This window comes from Talpa europaea, assembly GCF_964194135.1.
Source record: "Talpa europaea genome assembly, chromosome: 15".
NCBI lineage: Eukaryota > Metazoa > Chordata > Mammalia > Eulipotyphla > Talpidae > Talpa > Talpa europaea.
Window position 1 is genome coordinate 69,236,615 of NC_140083.1, and position 21,308 is coordinate 69,257,922.

Consider the following 21,308-nt stretch of genomic DNA (forward strand, 5'->3'; position numbering starts at 1 on the left):
TGATGCACCCCTCTGAAGAGAGTGAGTGAAATGTCAGGGTGAAGACTGGGCTCTCACTGACAGCACCTGTCCAGCTCCTTGTCTATTTACTGGATATCATTGCTACTGATCTGACCTTTAAATGAAAGGTCAGGATAAGGTTCTAAAAATCTGCCTAACTAGGTGAAATGGCAGGGGGAAAAAAAACAGTTTTACCAAGAGCCACTGAGGTTGGAATTAATCTATTTAACCTAACACCACACAAAGAACAACATAAGGAAAACTGAAGATAACAAAACCCCCTTATATTTGCAATGTGTGCTGTGGAGAACGGGGCTCACATCTGGTCATAAATTTGAAGAGATGCGGACACACTGTTACCTCAATCAGAAGGATCAGAGGCACCCAGACCCACACTGAAAAATGTATGGCACTTTTATTGATAAATGTCAATGTGTTTACAAAAGAGACATTAACAAAAACAAAAAGACACCCCACTGATTGGGAAAAATTCATTGTACTCCATACAACAACAAGGGACTGATCACAAGATATACAAAGAACTCACACGACTCAACAAAAACAAAGTAAACAATCCAGACAAGAAATAGGCAGAAGAACTTAAAAGAAACTTCTCCTGGAAATGCAAATGGCCAACATGCATATGAAAAAATGTTCAACATCCCTTATCATCAAGGAAATGCAAATCAAAATCACACTGAAATACCACCTTACACCAGTAAGAATGGCACATATCAAAAAAACTAGCAACAACAAATGTTGGCAAGAATGTGGTGAAAAAGGAATTCTCCTGCATTGCTGGTGGGAGTGTAAACTGTTTTAACCAATATGGAAAGCTGTATAGAGGTTCCTCAGTGTACCAAAAATGGAGCTACCACATGACCCAGCAATTCCATTCCTAGGGATCTACCTGAAGGACACAAAAATATTGATTCAAAAGAATACATGTACCCCTATGTTTATTGCAGTACTATTTACAATAGGTAAAACCTGGAAATAACCCAAATGCCCAAAAATAGATGACTGGATCAAGAAGATGTGGCATACCTACACAATGGAATACCATTGAGCAATCAAAAAAGATAAACTAATGCCATTTTCAGCAACATGGATGAGCTAGAAGGAATTATGCTTAGTGAAATAAGTCAGAAGGAAAAAGAAAAACATCGAATGGTTTCACTTACAGGAGGAATACAGGGAAACCAAATAAGATATGGGGGGAAAACTTGTACCAATACAAAACACAACAAAACAAAAACAGACAATTATAAACCAGAGACATCCTGCGGGGGGGGGGGGGGTCAGAAGGAGGGAGGGAGGAGCACATGGGATTGTGGTGATGGTGCATGGGTGAACTGGTGGGGGAAATTGTATGGGGACTACACCTGAGTGGTGGGAGGAAGCAAACATTGTTTAAAAATGAACAATGATGCAAAACATACATAAATAAATAATTTTTTAAAATAGCAATGTGTTTAAAGAGATGCAAATATTATTGGAGATGCTCAAGCTCTTTGTCCTTATTTAGACCAGAGAAGCAGAACCCAGGGAGGTTCTGTCAGGGAAGTGACTGGTTCAGGATTACTGAGTTGGCACACTCTGGGCCTCCTGATGTAGCTGCTTTGGGGACTGCCGAAGACCAGTTCACTGTGGAGAAGGAGTTAGTGTGGAGATTTACATAAGTTTACTCTTACAAAAAGTAAATTTTGAAAGAATCATGAGTAGGTTTTAATCAGGATGATAATAGATTAAGTTCTTTTGTCAGGTAAGACCAATGCAGAAGGAAGGATGAGCAGTTTCTTTAGGAGTAAAGGACGCTCATCATTCGCAGAAGCTTTGTGCCCTCAGGACTATGGAGAGATGGGATGTGTCTCAGACCTCTCCAGCCATCTATCTCTGCTGTCCCAACAGACACCAGCCTCCTAGGAACTTTCCATTCCCTCGGCCCCTGAAAATGCGCTGACCATACCTGAGCAGATGACTCCTGCATCCTCGGTATGTTTGCAGTTGTGTTCCCCCCAGCCCTGGGACTGGCACTTCCACACATGGGACTCCGTTCCTGTGCACTGCAGATTGTCCAGCCAGATGGGCCCTGATCCCTGCCCGAAGTGAGCAGAGACTGTGGCCTCCAGCGCCTCTCCACAGTCCAGCTGTCTGCACACCACGTGGGCATCAGGCAGGTCCCAGCCATCCTCACAGATGGTGCCCCAGGAGCCCTGGTGAAGGATCTCCACTCTGCCAGCGCAGTGATGGCCTCCGTCCACCAGGCGGAGCTGCGGGCTGTCTGAGGAGAGAGTCGGGGGGTGGGGCCATGTAACCTGGAAGAGGAAGGCTTCCCCTGGTCGGCCCTTGACCTGAGCAAATGGCAGTGTCCCACTCTGAGGATGCAGAGCCTGCTGGTGGAGACACAGTGCTTGCACTCAGCAGCACAATAGAGTTGAAAATAGGATAGAACAGGAGAAATGGAGCTGAAAACAACTAGTGAGCAGTCTGAGAGAGCAGGTGTGACCAGGTCCAGTCAGAGTAACCCTGATGTAGAGTCTACACGGCATCTGACAAGGTGTCCCGAAATGTCAGAATCTCTGCCCTGAACAGCTAAATGAGTGCAGAGTGGCTGTAGAGGGCTTGTAGCTGGTGGATTCCTTATAAATTATACCCATTTCCATGCTATTGAATTAAAGGAAACTGTTGGGAGCTTATCAGAATCCTCTGGAGGCAGCCAGGAGACCCGTTCCAGTCAGAGCTGCTCTTGCTAGCGTCACTCACAGCTGAAAAATTAAGGACCATGAGACAGGCCATGTATTTGCCCAGAATATTTCATTTATGGGTCTAGGCTCCAGAATGAACTTCTCTTTGAGTAGATGGGGCCACCTCACATGAGAGATGGTGTTTGAGACTAACTTGGCCTGAGACACTGGGCATCACACATCTGCTTCTTCCCCGAAACATTATAATCTCTACTTGAACTTCATGTCAGGAATTGCTATTATTCAAAATTTGGAGTTATTCAGTGTTTAAGAGAAATATAATGTATCTCTAACCCCACCACAGATAGAATCAGGTTATATTCCTGAGCTGAAAAAACTCAAACAGATTTGAGGGCCTCCCCGGTGGGGCAGCAGTTGAGCGCTGGGCTGCAAAGCTGCCCGCAGCCTCTTCAACGCCGGTTCCATCCCCGGCCACCGGCGAGGGTCCCACATGGTGCTCAGACCTCTCCTGCAGCACCCGCTGCTCCCCTCAGCAGTGTATTTCGTCAGTCTGTTCTGTTCCCCACTCTGGCTCTGGTGAATTTTCTCACCCTCCCGTGCCTCTGACTGTACCCAGTGCTTGTATAAATAAATATATAATTCTTTAAAATAAAAAGAGAATTGACTTTTCTGTCAAATACACTTGCTGTGTTATTTTCTCCATTTTATATATAAAAAAATAACACTGAGAAGTTCAATAATGTGTCATTATTGCAATTTAAGGATGAAATAGAGAATAAAACCTAGAACTTATAAAAATAAAATAAAAAATAAATATAATAAAAAATGGGGGAGTTGTAGGTTTTATTCTCCATTCCATGAACGACTTAGAGTAAGCGCTGGCATCAAGTGTGATATAGGTATTCCTGAGGGCCATGCCCATAGAGCAGGTTTGCTTGCAAATATTTGCCCAGTGTGCATGTTGTTCAGGACAGGAAGTCAAAGGCTATGTCAAAACTCTTGGAAAGCAGAGTGGCTAGTCCTTTGTTCTCTTGGTGCTGAGCTACCAAAATATCCAGGCTCTCAGCTGAATTCTGAGTTCCCAGAATGCCCTTGCCACAGGCACAGAGATAGGCAGAGGTAGACTGTCACCCAAACTGCCAGCGATGCTTGTTCAAGCTCAGGTCTGGGTTACAGTTAAATATCTGGGTGCTCAGCAGTCCCAGCCCCACCTGCCTAGCTGAACAGAAGATGATGCTTCCAGGTTACAGAAAAGATCTGTAGTTTCTTATTTTATCACACAATTTTTAATATTAAATATGAAGTGACATGGCATGTAGAAAGATGGGCTCACATGACATAGTGAAAAGGAAAGCAATATAAGAGAAGTTAGAAACACACATGGCAAATGAGTTTTAACTATGATTCATGAATTTAGTGAAAAAAAAGGGTGGGAGAAGACAAGAACATAGAGTTGTAAATATATTAAAGATATCAAAGTAACATTTGCCAGCTGAGGAAGAGGACAGACAGAGACAGAGAACAGTGAAGTAATATTTGAAGAGATAATGGCTGACAATTTTTAAAAAATGGATGAAAGCTATAACTCACATTTTCAAGAAGCTCAGAGAATACCAAGGAAGATATGAGAACCCTGACACCTTGTAAAGCTGATAAAAATCATAGAAAAAGAGGAGTATCATTGTTTAATTTTAAAAAAAGGCCTAGGGCCTCCCCGGTGGCGCAGCGGTTGAGCGCTGGGTTGCGAAGCTGCCCGCAGCCTCTGCAGTGCCGGTTCGATCCCCGGCTGCTCCCGGCCACCGGGGAGGGTCCCACATGGCGCGCAGACCTCTCCTGCCGCCCGCTGCTCCCCACAGCAGTGTACTTCGGTCCTTCTGCCTGCTCTGCTCCCCGCTCTGACTCTGGTGAATTCTCTCATCCTCCAGCGCTTCTGACTGTACCCAGTGCTTATATAAATAAATAAATAAATAAATCTTTAAAAAAAAAAAAAAGGCCTAAAAATGGAAAGGGCATATAGAGCTGGTGAGTCAATTAAGAGTAAATGGTACATATTAACAACATCAGCACTTGTCTAAAGTAAATGGATCAGATACTTCAACTAAAAGCAAATCAAGGGCCTCCCTAGTGGTGCAAAGGGTTAAGCACAGCACCATGAAGCAATCCGCAGCTTCTGCAGCAGGAGTTTGATCCCCAGCCAGCCAGTGAGCAACCCACATGGAACAGACCTCTCCTCTCTCACCCACTGCTCCCCTCACCAGTGTATTTCAGTCAGTCTGCCTGTTCTGTTTCCCACTCTGTCTCTGGTGAGTCCTCTCACCCCCCCTCCGCACCTCTGGCCTGTACCCCAGTTCTTGTATGCATAAATAAATAAATCTTTTAAAAAATAAAAGCAAATCAAGATAAAACAACAAAATTCAAGTAAATGTTACCTGTCTAACATACAAGGACAAAGAAAGTTGAAAATGAATTGATGGGAAAATAAATATACTGTGAAACATGGTTAAAACACACATTGGATGAGTATCCTTTAGACCAGATGAAAAACAGTAGAACAGGAAGATAAATCCAAAATATTTCTGTGACTCTGTTCTATGAGACAAGCCTCTATTAAAGCAGGGACTTCACATTCAGAAAGGGTGACAGGGAGAGGCAGGTCCTGGTGCATGCGCTGAACTCAGGGAAGAGTCAGTGCTCTTTGGCACCTGGCACCAGGGCTGCAATTAAACAAGGAAATGGGGCAACTCGTGTGCACTGATGCCTTACTATGTGAGCCTGTGCTTGAGTCATATACTCTTAGGAGATGTTGTCTCTGAGAAATCATGCTTGTCAGAGTGAAGTGTGATTTCTTCTTGGTAAATGTACTCATTGCTCTCACAGCTGCAGAGGCCAGAATGGAATCAGCACCAATTTTATATTTCATTTTCAGAGTGTAGTTCTACACCTAAGAACCTGCAAAGCCTGCAAGGAACAGCTGTCCTCACAAAGGGTCACGTCCCTAGGAATGGAAGTTTCAAGAAATGTAGTGAGAAGCAGACTCCTATTAACAGGAGAATTTCCCAAAGAAAAGAGATGGAGACTTCTGAGTGAAGGGGCTTAAAATCAGGAGGAAACAGGGAACCTGGAAGTGGTGGAGAGGAAGGAGCATCTAGAGCAGCCAGGCCCAAGGCCCACACCAGACTAAGCTGACCAGGATGTGCTAGATCATTGTCAAGTCAGGGCTCAACCCTGATATCTTGGGCTGTTGGTCAGGGACCCAGGGGAGAGCAGATGCCATGTCAAGTTTGGGGGAACTACATGGAGAAAACCCACCTAAGGACATTCACAAGCTCAGGGCTCTTCCTCAACAGCAGACCCTTAGGATATCACCGACACCATCGAGTTCCCAATGAGGCAGGGAACACTGGCCAAGAGAGGCCCATCCTGGTCTCACAGGCCACAGCCCTCTGCTAGCAGTGCTAATCTCAGTCCACCCAGGGGCACCCACATTTGGATCCAATTTTCTGCTCCCCTGAGGTGGAGGACCATGGAGCCAACAGGTAAAAAGAGAAACACCACAGGCAGGGAGACAGAGTCCTGTCAGCACCCAGTGCTGGGGAAAAGGCAGTGAAGCAGAAAAACGTTTAGGCTGTTGGTTTGTGGGGAAGGAAAAATCACCTCAAGTTTGGACTTAGATTACAGGTGCAAGGTTATCTGGGGGTGTAATTAAAGTTTCTATTGGGAGGGTTTTCTTTAAAGGCATCCATATCTGCCCTCATCATAGACACCAAAACACATATCACCACCACCACCACTTCCACCACAACCCAGCCATCTGACTAGAGTGTGATTCTATGCACTCCTTTCTAGAAAGGTACTTCTACAGGCAGACATGCTCCTGCCACACATTTACCTTTCACATGCACTATGAACTTCCCTTTTCACCTCTCTGTCTCTCTCTGTCTCTCTGTCTGTCTGTCTCTCTCTGTCTCTGTCTCTTTGTCTTTCTCTCCCTCTCTCTGGTGCTTTCTCTCTCTCTCTGTTTCTCTCTCTCTATCTCTCTCTCTCTGTCTCTCTCTGTCTCTGTCTCCCTCTCGCTCTCATCCTTAGGGTAAAGGAGTAGAAATCGAGAATCATGTTGGGGAGACACAGTACTGACTGCAGGCAGGAATCTCAAAGAGTCAGCCTCAGGAAGTCGCTCATAATCTATTACAGGAAAATTGGGAAGTCATCAGACATTTTCATTGTTTTAGATGTTATTGGGGAGGGCTGAACACAGATTCTGGTCAATCTGACAACAAGGTTTTAATATGGGCAACATCTCACAGCTGAACTTGAAAAGCAGAGCCCCCAAGGAAAAAAAAGGAACATTCGCCGTCACTAAAGATCACAGTGGGACAAAACTAAATGGTCAACAGAGAGAAGTTGCCTTTGCAATCCCAGGACTCACCCCCAGAGCCTGAAAACTGATCCAGTGTCTCTGCTGACCTTAGGGAGGGAAGCTCTGCTTACCTTGGGCGCTCGCTAGGACAGCGGAGAGGAGAACAGCAAGTCCTGGGAGAAAGACGTGTCCATTCATGGCAGCTATGAGCTCATGCTATCAGTGTCCCCAAATATACAAAGAAGCCCTCAGTCCTTACTGGGGGCTCCCACTCCCAGGAGGGGCTTATATAGTCCCACCCCCTGACTTTGCCATCTTCCGGAGCCAATAGAAACCCTGTTGAACATCGTCCCTGCATCAAACACTCCATAAATGGAAACTTTCTGAGGTTCAAACCCCAATTAGATGCTCTATCTTAACTGTCTCCTTGTAAGAGAGACAAAGTTTTCTAACATCAGATGTCATCTGGCCCCAGAGCGGACACTGAAGATAAATTAAAGAAACATGCGTGACTCTTTCTCCAGCCCATGGACCCAGTAAAGAAGAATTTTAGTTAATGCAGCCTATGTCTCCTGTGTCAATTGACCAGCGTGATCTGGCTCTAAAGAAACAAGGAGCCTCTAACAGTAAGAACAAAAAGCCAGGTCATTAGAAAACTGGGGATAGAATGATAAATTCTAGGGGAATAAAGAAGTTGAGATTGGCATTAAAGGAACATGGTCATTAGCCTCATGGGTGAGGCTCCCCTTTTTCTACTTCATCCCCATTTCACACTGTGGCAATCTGCACCTGGCAGCCCGGTCTGTATTGGTTAGTAAGAGGGTGCCCTTCTGTTCCAACATCCTCATTGTCAACATTTCAGTCCCTCTGCCTCCCCTTCCTCCTTTCATTCTCATATGAGCCTCTTAGTCAACTTTCTTATTCTCTCTGGCCTCCGGGAGGCCAAATAAGATGGTGCCATTGCAGTGCTTGGAAATGGAATCCACTGCACACAAATTGCTTGAGCTCATCCTTGCTGTCAACAAAACAGAGTTCATTATTTTTTCATGTAACAACTATTTTCATTAAAATATAAATGACAAGTGTCATTGTGTCTATTGAATGTGTATGTATGATACATTTGTATATGTGTCATCTATGGATTAGTGTACACATAGGTTCACACATTCCTGTGTATCACACACACATCTATGCATAGTTTGGAGTGTTTAACGCTTGCCCTTTTATTTTCATTCTATTTATATTGTTTGTTCATAAGCCAAGTTCTTAATTTTAATAAATTAATAAATGCAGTGTATCAAGTTTTTCTTTTACACTAATTACTTCTCCTATACTTTAAAGAGAACAGTTTACCGTAGATTGCTTCCTGCCTCCATGTGACTTAGGAGCAGCTGACCACCTTATTGAAAAGAAACTGAGGTGACTAGAAACTGGGCCTCCATCCCTGTGAGGAATAATCCACTCAGTACTCTCCTTCTGTGGTAGGAGGGTTCTGGGTAACAAGCTCCTCCTCCTTGGCCAACTCTGAATTACACTAGATTTTCCCTGAGTCCTGAGTGTTGGCAAAATCTCTGCTGAGGTTTTCAATGTCTAGTGATAACACTGGTTGACAAATATCTCGGGGTGAAAGAGGCTCAGCCCTGCTCTTTGCTTCTGTCTGAGAGCCTGACTCCAAAAGTCCTCACTGCCTTGGGAGCTCTGCAACACTTTCAGACACTCTTGGATTATACCACCTCTCTAAGATCATTCTCAGTGTTTGGCCTACGTAAGAAACTTTGGCATTGTCAGAGACAGAACTTTGCACACAGAAGGTGAACTCTAAAATTAGGATGCCATGACTGCCCCATTACAGCGTTCATCTCAGGCCCTACCACTAGGTTATCACATAGTTTAATTCCGTTTTCTGCCCTTCAATACCAGTAAGCCTCTCACCACACTGCCACAGGAAACTAGACTCAGGTGCTGCCCCTGTGCACCCACAAGCTGATCCTACCAGCAGTCTCTGCTGCCTCAGACCAGGGCACTGAGAGCTGCGAGGTGAGGGGCCCCCAGCACCAGGCAAACCTTCTTCTGGATAGATGCCCCTTGACCTGACTCTCTCCGCAGAGAGCACACAGCTCTGCCTGGTGGGCGGAGGCCTTCCTGTACTGGCAGAGTGGAGATCCTTCACCAGGGCTCCTGGGGAACCATCTGTGATGACGACTGGGACCTGACTGATGCCCAGGTGGTGTGCAGACAGCTGGGCTGTGGGGAAGCCCACGATGCCACAGTTTCTGCTCACTTCGGGGAGGGATCAGGGTCTATCTGGCTGAATGAGGTGAGGTTCCTGTGGGCCTGGGAATATCTGGAGGTAGAGTGATTTGAGCAGGAAGACTGCAAAACACTGTCTTAAAAAAAAATCTGGGAAGCATAATCTGACTATTTTAGTTATCTCTATGAAGTTTTAATCAGGAAATGTTGAGATTCAGATATTTTACTGACTTATGCAATAAAAGTGAAATTTTTGGCCTAGAAAAAGACCCCTAGAACATGGAATATATGGCTCCTCCATTTAGGAACCATGAGACTTTCAGGTGAACAGGTATTTAGCTCTTACTTAACTATCCTTTTACTATGATTTTACCTGATCACCTCACAGCTTAGATCCCTCAGCTCAGAGGCCTTATGCCCAGGCAAGGGTTATGATGCTGCTGAAGATGTGCCAGTGCCTGAGGGTCCTTCTGCATCTGGGATGAGTGAGGAGGAGTTTCCCCTTTAGGAGGAGAATGTGATGAGGGTCACTCAGACAGGTGAGTGGAATAGTTGATCTGTGATCCTTCACCTCTGCCCTGAGTAGGATGATTTTGGCATCATAGCTATATCTGAAATATGTGTTCTTAAAGATTTGTAGATGAATTGAGTGTGTTTCCCAAATCACACAATGGAAGCACTGCTGGTAATATTTTTGTACTCTTTTGTATGTAAAGGGTGGTTGGGGATTTTTTTTAACTACTGCAGTGTAAGAATTAATAGACATTGGGGGATGTGAGATGGACTATGAACATATTTTAGCACTAATATGGGTAGTCATTATGTGGTGGCTTTAAAAATAAAGCCCTAATGTTGGACTAAAAACTCAGAATTTGTGGAAGCAGCAAGCTGTTCTACTCCAGACATTTCAGTGGGCAGAGAAGATGCTCATTCTCAGGGAATAAGGTCTTGTGACTGTGAAACCGGGGACTGTGGAGAACAGAAGCTCATATGATGGTGTCTGTGGACTTTTGGGAACACACATCAGGCCATCACCAGCAAAGTTACACTGTCAGGAGGAGCTGAGCTTCCTTCTGGATCCGATCTCCTATCTCCTTCTCTGTGCAAATTCAGACGTGGCCGTTGGGAAAGGAAAAATTCTCACCTTCCTTTTTATGATTCTCCCTGTTCTTGGGTCATGTCCTTGCTGAATTGGTGAACCAGGACACAGGTCTTCATAGAGCACCTCTGGGTGGCCACAGATCTCTGATGATTCAGAAACCACATTCACTGGGTGCTGAGAGGTTTTCCTGATAAATCCCTTGTTGTAACTAATTTGACATAGCCTGACTCCCTGAGCATTACTGGGCCTTCAGGGATGTTTTCTCATCACCATTCATTGGTCCTTCTCCTCCCTGAGCTACTGTCCTGTCCCCTTGTCACAGTTTTAATCAAAATTTCTTCACCATGTTAGACTCTTCTCTGCAGGTCACTAGAAGATCAACTGACCCTGAGAAAGGAAGAGGCAGTTCACAGCTGCTCCCTGGGGAGAAAGAGGACCCTGCACATGACAATGATGAATATGATCATCCCCGGAGCATCCTCAGTGCTTTTACCATGATGTTTTTAAAACTGAGATGAGGCTACAGATGTTCTAAATGCCTGTATTCTGATAGAGCAGTAATGGCCTATATGTGTTTATAGAAATAGCTCAACATTAAACATTCTGTATAAAGTACTTTTGATATTGCTATTTTAGTAAGTTTCACCCTAATTGCTCCTACACTGCTGGTCCTCAAACACACTTTTCTTCAGGAAATAAGTGAGTGACCTCACTGTTTCCTCACCTCCTCACAGGCCACTCAAGGTGTAGTTTGCCCAGATTCACAATGTTCCAGGTGTCACTTCCTTAGACAAGGGACTCTAACTTGATCCCTAACTCCAAAAGAACCTGACAGACTCCATATGCTGGTCCCTAAAATGACACTAAATAATTAGTTAAGAAGGCTAAAGAGAGAAGCTGAGCTGCATGTGTGCGCAGCTCCATGGACTCAGCTCAGGGTTTTGTGACTCTAATGTCGCTAGTGTCTTCCAAATTTTGATTTAAGGTACTGCTTGTGGAGCATTTGAAAAAAATAACTGCACATGTAGATGGTCCATTTTGGAAAAGTTTTCCATTATGTTATGGACATTCTTGGTAGTACACATCTTATTTCTCAAAGTAGTTATTTTACAAAGACCAAAAAACCTTGGTGAAATTTTCTGAACTTAGAAAGCTGTAAATGTTCGCCATACTGATTTGCAGATGACTTATTATAAAATGTCATGTAGCGCATGATGAACCAGAAATGTTTCCAGACACAATGTAATTCCAGAAGAATTTTATTGTTTGACTTATCTGCTTGTCTCCCTCTAGCCCTCCCTCCCCTGATCCCCCCAATTCTCTTTCTTGTTACAACTGAAGTAAATAGATGTGGATGATTGGAAATGGAATAGGAAGAAATAAGCTACTTCATAATGGTTTGTAATGGTGAAGTTTGATTATATGGGCTTAAATAAATGTACTCAGAGTTGGGAATAAAAGAGTTGTTCATGGAAAAGGGTAGAAACCATGAGGATTTATGAACACCAGGATGCGCAATTTCATGGAGAAAGGGCAGATTGGGGATATTGGAAAACAAAAGGGAAGAGAAGGGCATTGTAGGGAGATTTTTGACATTGATGTTCCATAAGCTTGTTGGCAAAATTAGAAGAGCTGCAACCATTTCCCTCCCGCCTACTCACCCCATTCACTGTGACTCTCATTTCTGGGTTTAGCAAAGGAGGCGTGGATTTTTTGGAATATTCAGTGAAGTGTTTCCACATGTATATTACTGAGTTAATACTTAGCTCAGAGCTAGGTCTCAGGTTTCTATACTGTTCCAGAAAGTGTGACATTTTTTGCACTAAAAGAAGTAAGACTGTAGGATGAAGGATGTGATACATGGATATTTCTACTGAGATTTCACTTAGGGGTGGGGTGTGATTGAAGACTGAATTTTCCAAGGTCAGTGGAGTCAATGATTCTGCACTCTTAACAACACTTGACCTTGATGCTCAGGGTATTAATTATGAAGACTGTCCTTTCATCACAGGCTCAAGTAAAAACTCTGCAGTAAGAAAGAAGACAGAGTTCTCATTTTTGGGGGAAACGATATTACAGCCTGTACTTTGAAGATTTATTTGATCCAAATGTGGTGCTACATGGTGCTAATATCAACATCATCATACCCAGGGTCTTCTTGTCTCAGGACCAATGGGCATCCTCTCTTCCCCATGCCAGAGATGGCAGCTTCTCTATGAGACTGCAGAGAGAGGCCTGCAAGGTGAAGAAATATCTAGTTTCAGTGGTGAAAATAAAAAGAATTTTTTGGTAGAAGTAGACGAGTGCACAAAGACTACAGGGTATCTGTGAGACCCAGCAACTCTCTGAAAGGCTAAAGCTGCTTCTTCCACTCAGCTACTCTGTGCAAAGATGTGTCTTGCTCTTTACACTTGCAAGGTATTGGGGTAATAATGGTAAGGACTGGAGACGAGAGTGAAAACTATCACACCTATGTGGTCTGATTTCCTTAGGAATGGGGGCAGGAGGTGACTACCCTAGATTCCTCAATCTTGGTGACTGAGGTATACCACATCAATACCAGCCCAAGCCAGACCCAGAAATCTTCAGGAGAACAATCTGGGTTCTTTCTCAGAGGACAAAAGGGAGCAGCTCAACCACATCCCATGACCCCCTGCTCCACAGGCCCCATGTGCTCACATATAATCAGAGGCCTCGTCCTAGGAAGGTGGTTTTTCATCTACAACTGAAACAATGCAAGAAAATTATCTCTTAATTTCATTCTACAGCTGAGATATTTTCACTCCAATTAGGGCCTTTGAATATCTGCATTAATAAGAGTTAATGCCAAATTTAAAGATCTGGATACATGGTTCCCCTAACACATTTTTCTAGCTTTCAAATTTAATTGATGCTGCTATTGAAACTTTCCAGAATTTTTCCCACAAAATGAAAAAGCCCCCAAATTTATTGTCAGATCATATTTCTTAATTTGGAAGATAAAAAAATGAGAATAAAGACTCTGCCACTCATATAAGAATGTCTGTACTGAGATGATGGAGCATATGGACATGAGAACACAGGATGTCTCCTCTCAGAAGAGATGAAATAGACAATATCCAGGCGACACTACATCTAGGTCTAGAGGGGCCCAGATGTTGATAGTGAAGATAAACTATTGACAAGTCCAAATTCATTCTTCCCTGAGAAGGAAATGAGACTACAGGAGACAGAGCTGAAACTCACCTGGCTGGGAATACACTGTACCAGCTTCCTCCTCTGGGAAAAAATAATGCCTACTCATTCTTGGGGAAGTAGGAATAAGTCCAGGGCTATTCTGGCCCGGGATCAAAATATATTTCATCTCAATATTTTCAGATATTATTTGATTCTTCCAATATTCTAGTATACTTTCCTAACATGACCTCTCATACCATAAAGCATCAACAAAAGCTATGGTAATATGAAACCAGGTACTACATTCAAGCACGTGCTATGGAGCTGTAAATATAATATGTACAAATCAGTTCTTGGAGTGAAAATGGAGGAAGAGAACCCACCTGCCCACATCCCTTTGAGTCTGTGGGAAACACAGAGCAGGCAGGAGAAGGAATCTGGGTACCTCTCACTCACAGACAGGCGATCCCTTGTCCTGTACCAAAGGGGGCTTGGGTTTCACTCCACCCATCTAAGGATGCTTTGATCTAAGGTTCCAATTTCAGAATCCCTCTGACAGGTCTCATGTCTCATGCCCAGAGCTATCCATCATCACCATCTGGGGAAGATCTAGGAGGAAAAATCTCCTCTCTTAATTTCCTTGTCAATAAGAGCTTCCAGTGGCTGGTAAGTACAAACACCAGTATTCCATGTTGTCGTCTTTTTTAATTTATGCATACAAGAACTGGGGTACAGGCCACAGATGCAGATTTGAGAGGATTCACCAGAGACAGAGTGGGGAGCAACACAGGGGGATCTATGAAATCACTACTCAGGGAAGCAATAGGCGAGACAGGAGAGGTCTGCTATGCCATGTGGGTTAGCTCCCTGGCAGGGGATCGAACTTATGCTGCACTGACTGCAGATAACTTCATAATGCTGCAACATAACCCCTTGTGCAACCAGGGAGCCCAGAGCATGTTTTCTTTTTTTTAAGATTTATTTATTTATTTATATAAGACTGGGGTACAGGCCAGAGATGTAGGGGGTGAGAGGATTCAACAGAGACAGAGTAGGGAACAGAACAGGCAGACTGACTGAAATACACTGCTGAGGGGAGGAGCAGACTAGACAGGAGAGGTCTGCTGTGCCATGTGAGTAGCACCTTGGCTGGACAGGGATCCAACTCATGCTGCACAGGCTGCAGACAGCTTCATAGTGGTGAGCCTAACCCCTTGTGCCACCAGGCAGGTCCAGTCCATGTTTTCTAAGTCTTAGCAAAATCAATTTTTGGGGTCTCAGTATGTACATGACCCACCAACATCACACCATCTCCTGTGCAAACGACACTTCCCAATGCTCACCATGGAAATTCTCAGAATGTCAATTTTAGATATTCCTGAAAAAAATGGCCTTTGTGTCTATAAGAATTCGATGCATGTCTGCAACTGATTAGAAGTAGCTGTGGATACAGAGAACTGGGTCTGATATTTTCCTTTGTGAGGTGACAGAGTAGAGAGAGAGCAAAAGGTTTTTGTGAAGAAGACAGAAGAGAATCCTCCCATCCTCATCACAGAAGTTCTCTTCAGAAGAGATCCCTCCTTCTCATCCCCACAAAAAATGGAATATCTGTGTCTCCTACCTGGGACAGATCCAGGGTCTCCCTTCTCCACAGGCTCCCCTGTGTAATACGGCAACTTAGTCACTGAGTCTTCAGACAGGTTTCCTGGTGGGGAGAGAACATCACAGACAGAAATCTTTTGCCATAGTAGGAGACCCGGTGTCAAAGTTCAGAAGACATGGAGCTTCAGATTTGTAGGGAGAGGACTGGGAGCTCCTGCTTTGGGAGGAGGCTGAGAGGTTGAGTCTATAAATGTGAAGGGAACCCATGGTCAGCTCAGGAACAGCGGGGAGGGCATGGGACACACCTGGGCTGTCCAAAAGGTCCTCCTTATCTGGCAGAGCATAGTTATCAATCTCCTGGTACAAGGCCTCATCTATGACATCTTCGAAAGGAAGTGAGGCTGCAGAAAATGGCACGACGTCAGAGAAGAGTCCTAGAAACAGTCCCTACACAACAGGCAAGGCACATGGTGCTCTCCCGTGCCAACCCTTGGGGGTTCCCTCTGGGCTGCCAGAGCCCCTTCCTGAGCTCTGTGGGACAGAGAGAGCTTTCCTGACACTGATTGCGATCCTATACTCAATTCCCACTGACATTGTTCTCACAGTAAGTCATAATTTTTGAGAGGTTTTACATTCAACCAAGGATTCAGCTGTCTCGAATCTTGAAGGCTACTGTAGAGAAGGTGCTTTTTGCCAGACTGCGAGGGTGGACGCAATATTGGGGCACTTTCCTTGGTATCATAACTATCTCAACACCTTCCCACAACTTCCCTTTAGCATCCCCAGGGCCCACCTTGGTGCTCTGCTCTCCCTCTGTGCAGTTGAATCCCCAGGATGACCAAGACCAGGAAGAGAAGGGCCCCCAAGATGATGCAGATGATCCCAGTCAGGGAGAAGATGCCCAGGCCTGGAGCTGAGTATGATCTGCTGCCTAAGGACAGAAGAGGGTTGTGAGGTCAAGAGAGGGTTGTAGGTCCAGGAGAGCCCTTCCCCACCCGCCCTTGTCTTGCTCATCCACTGAGTCCTCATCCATGAAGTTAGCACTCAGATCCAATGCCTGGGCCTGAACCCAAGATGTGCCCATACAGATCCTGCCCTGAGATGTGCCAGTTGTCTTCTGTATCTGTTTCTAAGGGATTTTTATAAAGTGAAGTGGATGAAGTTTTGGGGCATTACAGCTGCCAGAGGTAACAGGACAGTAGCGCCTGAGCATGGGCCTTTCCTGCATTGATATGTCTAATTTTCCAGAATTATGTAGATGCCAGTGTGCAGATCCCTGAAAATGAGGGTGTCACCTCTATCTGCGACTCAGTGAAGAAGAGTCACTTACTTCCAAGGGTGGGGGGGGATTCTTGTCCTCTCACCTGGAGAGAAGGGGAGAGAGGGGTCAACTACAGAGCTAGGTGGGAAAGCTCCAGGTCACACCTACCACTCTGGCGCCTTGTTCTCTCACAGCTTCCAAGGCATCAGGCAAGAGCCACCAGTTGCCAAGCCCAGGAAGGCCAGGAAGAGCCTTGAATCCAGGAAGAGCCTCTAGATGCCAGCACAAGTCCCCTCTTCCAACCCCAACAGGGTCGCCCACTCACCCGAGCACCTCACTCCTGCATCCTCCTCGTGCTTGCAGTTGCTCTGCCCCCAGGGAGCCGCAGGGCACTCCCACAGGGAGGACTCCCCGCCCCTGCACTGCACCTCGTCCAGCCAGATGCTGCCATTTCCAGGGCCAAAGGCCGCCGCCCGCGGGGCGTCCAGCGCCGAGCCACAGCCCAGCTGCCCGCACACCACCTGGGCCTCGGTCAGGTTCCAGGAGTCGTCGCACACCGTGCCCCACGCCCCCGCGTGCCACACCTCCACGCGGCCCGAGCACGCGCTGTCTCCTCCCCGCAGGCGCAGCTTCTCCCTGTCTGCAAGGCCAGGGGACCCCTCTGTTAGGGCCCTGCTGGAGGAGGAGCCCCAGGGGCACCTCGGAACTGGGGGGTCCTGATGTACCTGTGCAGGGGGCTGCAGATGGACAGCTCTTGGGCGTCCTTTCTGTGGAAACAAAGGGGGAGTGTTGGGTCAGCGACAGGAGGGGTGCTCTTGCCCCCCAAAGAAGGTCTGATACAAGTAGCTGAAATTAATTTATCTTTGTCTTGTCTGTCACTCTCCATGCTCCACAACTAACACACACACACATACACAGATGCAGCTCTGATAGAGAAAAGACCCTGCACATCTGACCCACATCTGTGCTCCTGCTCTTAGCTCAGTTCCTGGTGCCCCACAGGCCTTCATACAACCCGTGTGAGTGTACAAACTTCTGAAAGCACTGGGCAGAGAGGACTGATCAAATGCGCTGTATGAATAAATGACTAAAATCTAGTCAAGCATATAGTTCCTTTATTATTTATGAGTAAACTATTATAGAAAATACAAAAAAAATCATATCAGCAGTCTGTTGTACTAAAAAGAAGATATTTATAAAATAACTCTAGAATCACAGAAAAAATTCATGTTCAACACTCCACTTACACTTTTTTTAAGGAAAAATTACATAACATGGGTCTCACTGGTGGGGCAAGGGTTATGATGCAACATATGAAGCTATCCACAGCCACTGCAACACCAGTTCGAATCCTGGCCAGCCAAGGAGCAACCCACATGGTGCAGCAGACCTCTCCTGCCTTGCCTGCTGCTCCCCTCAGCAGTGTAGTTCAGTCAATCTGCCTGTGCTGTTCCCCACTCTGTCTCTGGTGAATCCTCTCACCCCCCACACCTCTGGCCTATACCCCAGCTCTTGTATGCACAAATAAATAAATCTTTTAAAGAAATTACATAACAGATCAGCCAAGAAAACTGGGATTCAGATCACTCTTAGAAGTGAGCAAAGCAAAAAGAAAGATCTGGAGACCCAAGGTCTCTCTGCCCTCTCAGCAGTGACAGTCAAGAGGATAAACCAATTCCTTCTTGAGGGAACTTTTTCCTTGCAGGTGCCCACGAGAGGTTGGGAGGTTTCTGCTCTGCTCTGCCTTCTGGGTCCCCTCCCTCGCTCCCCCTATCTTCCGTCTCCTCTTGCCATGACAGAATTTTCTCAAAACCCATTATTACACTGACCAGGATCATCTTCCACCTCCTCCTTGACAGAACTCTTACTCATCCTTCATCTCCATCACAGCAGGACTTCTCCTCTGGCCCCATGTACACCCTCCACACATTTCCTATTCCTCGTGGCAATGAAACTTCAGTCTAAGGAGAGTTTTCAACTTGGGATTTCCTGCTCCATGAAGGTAGAGATTATATATTCTCTCTTCTCTGTCCTCTGACCTGGAGTGTAATTTTGATTCTACAAGACACGGTTTACTCTCTGCCAGCAGACAGATCAGGAGTCTGATGAGTACAGATGCATTCCGATGCAAAAATTCAGGAGCATATGAGACACAGAGCATGGGGACCTGGCCCACTTATTTCAAGGTGTTCAGCATAGCATTTAGCTAGTCCTCATTCACTAGCCATTCCTTAGATGTTCATCAGAAGATTATTCACACTCCCCACAAGTTCAATAAAATCACCTGGTATTTTTCACATGCACTGCTGTCAGCACAAGTTTCCTTATATTTTCCTCTAAAACAGGTTTGGAACATATGGATTAAATTATTATACTACTTCATTTTAAAGACCTAACTTAAACTCATGAGCTGGATTTGAAAATAAATATCACTAGCAACAGCATATGGGTGATGACCGATACATACAGCAGTCACCTGCACACGTGATGGAAGCTTCCTCTCCTGAAAAGCACGAACTGTATTTCCAAGGGTCAGAAGGACACTGCCAGAGAGAGGTATCAGTTTTCCTACACCGGATTCCATCTACCCACCGGGGTCTAGACCCTTCCCTAGCAGCAACCAAAGAGCTGAGCGTCCCGCTGTCCCCACAGCCAAGCTGTCTGCAGATCACAGACACGGTCATGGCATCCATGGGGCTGCTGCACACACTGCCCCAGGTTCCGTTGTAGAAAACTTCCAGCCACCCAGCACATTCCTGGTCCTCACTGACCATCCTGAGGGCCAGGAACTCTGAAAGAGAAAGGGGGAGACAGGGCACCATGAGCACCCCACTCAGTGCTCTGGGCCCTCAGCAGGGAAGAAATGCTAGATGCTGCCTCCTGACAAAACTACAGTATCTGCTAAAGCAGGTGTGATTGGGGTGGGGGCAGATAACTCCACCAAAGATGTCTGCATCATGATCCCTGGAAACTGTGCATATCATCAATTAACATGTGCATACGAGACCTTACACGAAAAGAGACTGTGCAGATGAACTAAGTGAAAACCTTGGAAGGTTTTAACCTGAACATTGAGGATTAACCAGGTGAGCCAAGTGTAATCCCATGTGGGACCCACTGTCTGTAAAAGTGCTGGTTAGAGAGAGAGAGGTGATTATAGAGAACGGTGAGAGATGTGTAACACTGCTGCTCTGATGACAGAGGAAGGGGGCTCTGCTGTCTCTTTAAAACACTGTGCTCAGTGTCTCCCCCACACCCTCACACTCTACCCCCAGCCCCTGGACAATGTGCAGCGCAGACCTGAGCAGATGACCCCGGCGTCCTCCTTGTGCCTGCAGTCATGGCGCCCCCAGCCCGGGGATGGGCACTTCCACAGGAGGGACTCATTTCCTGTGCACTGCAGCTCCTCCAGCCACATGGGCCCCGATCCCTCCCCGAAGTGAGCAGAGACCATGGCGTTGAGGGCCTCCCCACAGCCCAGCTGTCTGCACACCACGTGGGCATCACGCAGGTCCCAGCCATCATCACAGATGGTGCCCCAGGAGCCCTGGTGAAGGATCTCCACTCTGCCGGCGCAGGGATGGCCTCCGCCCACCAGGCGGAGCTGTGTGACGTCTGAGGAGGGAGAGTAGGTCAAGGGGGCATCTAAACTGGAAGGAGAAGCTTTCCTGGTCCTGGAAGGCCCTCACCTGAGCAGTTGGCTGTGCCCTCCTCTGAGGCTGCAGAGCCTGCTGGTGGCGACGGCTAGTGGGTGCACAGGGGCAGCACCTGGGTCTGGTTTCCTGCAGAGCAGTGAGGCCAGAGGGTTAGTGGGTTGAAGAGCAGAAAATGCATTAAACTACATGATAACCTAGTGGAGAGGTCTGGGATGAACATTCTAACAAAACACTCAAGGCATCATTATTTTACAGTTCACTTTCTCTGTGAAATTGTGCCCCCAAAAAACAATATTTCTGTTTTTAAGACAAATATAAGAATCACTGAGAATGTATTCAGAAAAGTGGGTCTATGGCAATAGTGTTTAAGGGTTGCAGAGCTTCCAGGACAGTGAGCATTTTAGAGCCAATGCTCAGAGGGAAGCAAAGAACAGAGTTGTGCCTATTTCCCCTTGAGATCTGTGTCAATTCAACATTATAGATAAATTATAGACATGACTCTGAAAACCTCACAAATGATTTGAAAGCAGGAGTAGTAAAGTGGGAGATCAGAGGAGAATACAAGGAATAGAGCACAGGAGGAAACACTAGAAAACATGAAAGGGGCACAAGAGATACGGTAAAAGGTTTAAGTCGCATATTTATGAAGTTTTAGATCCTTAGATACACAAATGAAAGAAGGAAATGTGGAATATAAAATTCCACTATCAGGGCCTCCCCGGTGGCGCAGCGGTTGAATGCTGGGTTGCGAAGCTGCCCTTAGCCTCTGCAGAGCCGGTTCAATCCCCGGCTGCTCCCCGGCCACCGGAGGAGGGTCCCACATGGCGCGCAGACCTCTCCTGCCACCCACTGCTCCCCTCAGCAGTGTACTTCGGTCCTTCAGCCTGCTCTGCTCCCCGCTCTGGCTCTGGTGAATTCTCTCACCCTCGCTTCTGACTATACCTAGTGCTTGTATAAATAAATAAAAAAATCTTTAAAAAAAAATCCACTATCACAGTGAGACATTTTGACATCCTGGTGCTTTTTAAACACATACACAAAATTATTTGCTAAGGTGTCCCTGAGTAGTGAGATCTTTGCCTCATTCCCTTGCATCTCACTGATCTTCATGACTTGCTTGTCGGCAACATGATGCAGTGGAGACAACACTGCTGATTCCCTGCACCAGAACAGAAAGTTGTGCACGCTCCCCAGCCCCTCTGAGTGCTTTAGGGAG

The 21,308-nt window shown here is 45.9% G+C and overlaps 1 protein-coding gene across 1 annotated transcript in view; it reads right to left on the reverse strand.

The window, feature by feature from the left end:
* Positions 1–21,308, reverse strand: part of LOC311185463 (antigen WC1.1-like) — a gene marked incomplete at both ends in the record, with an annotated part of 81,809 nt that overhangs the window by 14,583 nt on the left and 45,918 nt on the right. The window contains 3 exons of the mRNA XM_084256088.1: positions 1,970–2,284; positions 18,913–19,227; positions 19,737–20,051. Of these exons, the coding sequence (XP_084112214.1) occupies positions 1,970–2,284; positions 18,913–19,227; positions 19,737–20,051 (945 nt within the window). The remainder of the gene's footprint in view (positions 1–1,969; positions 2,285–18,912; positions 19,228–19,736; positions 20,052–21,308) is intronic.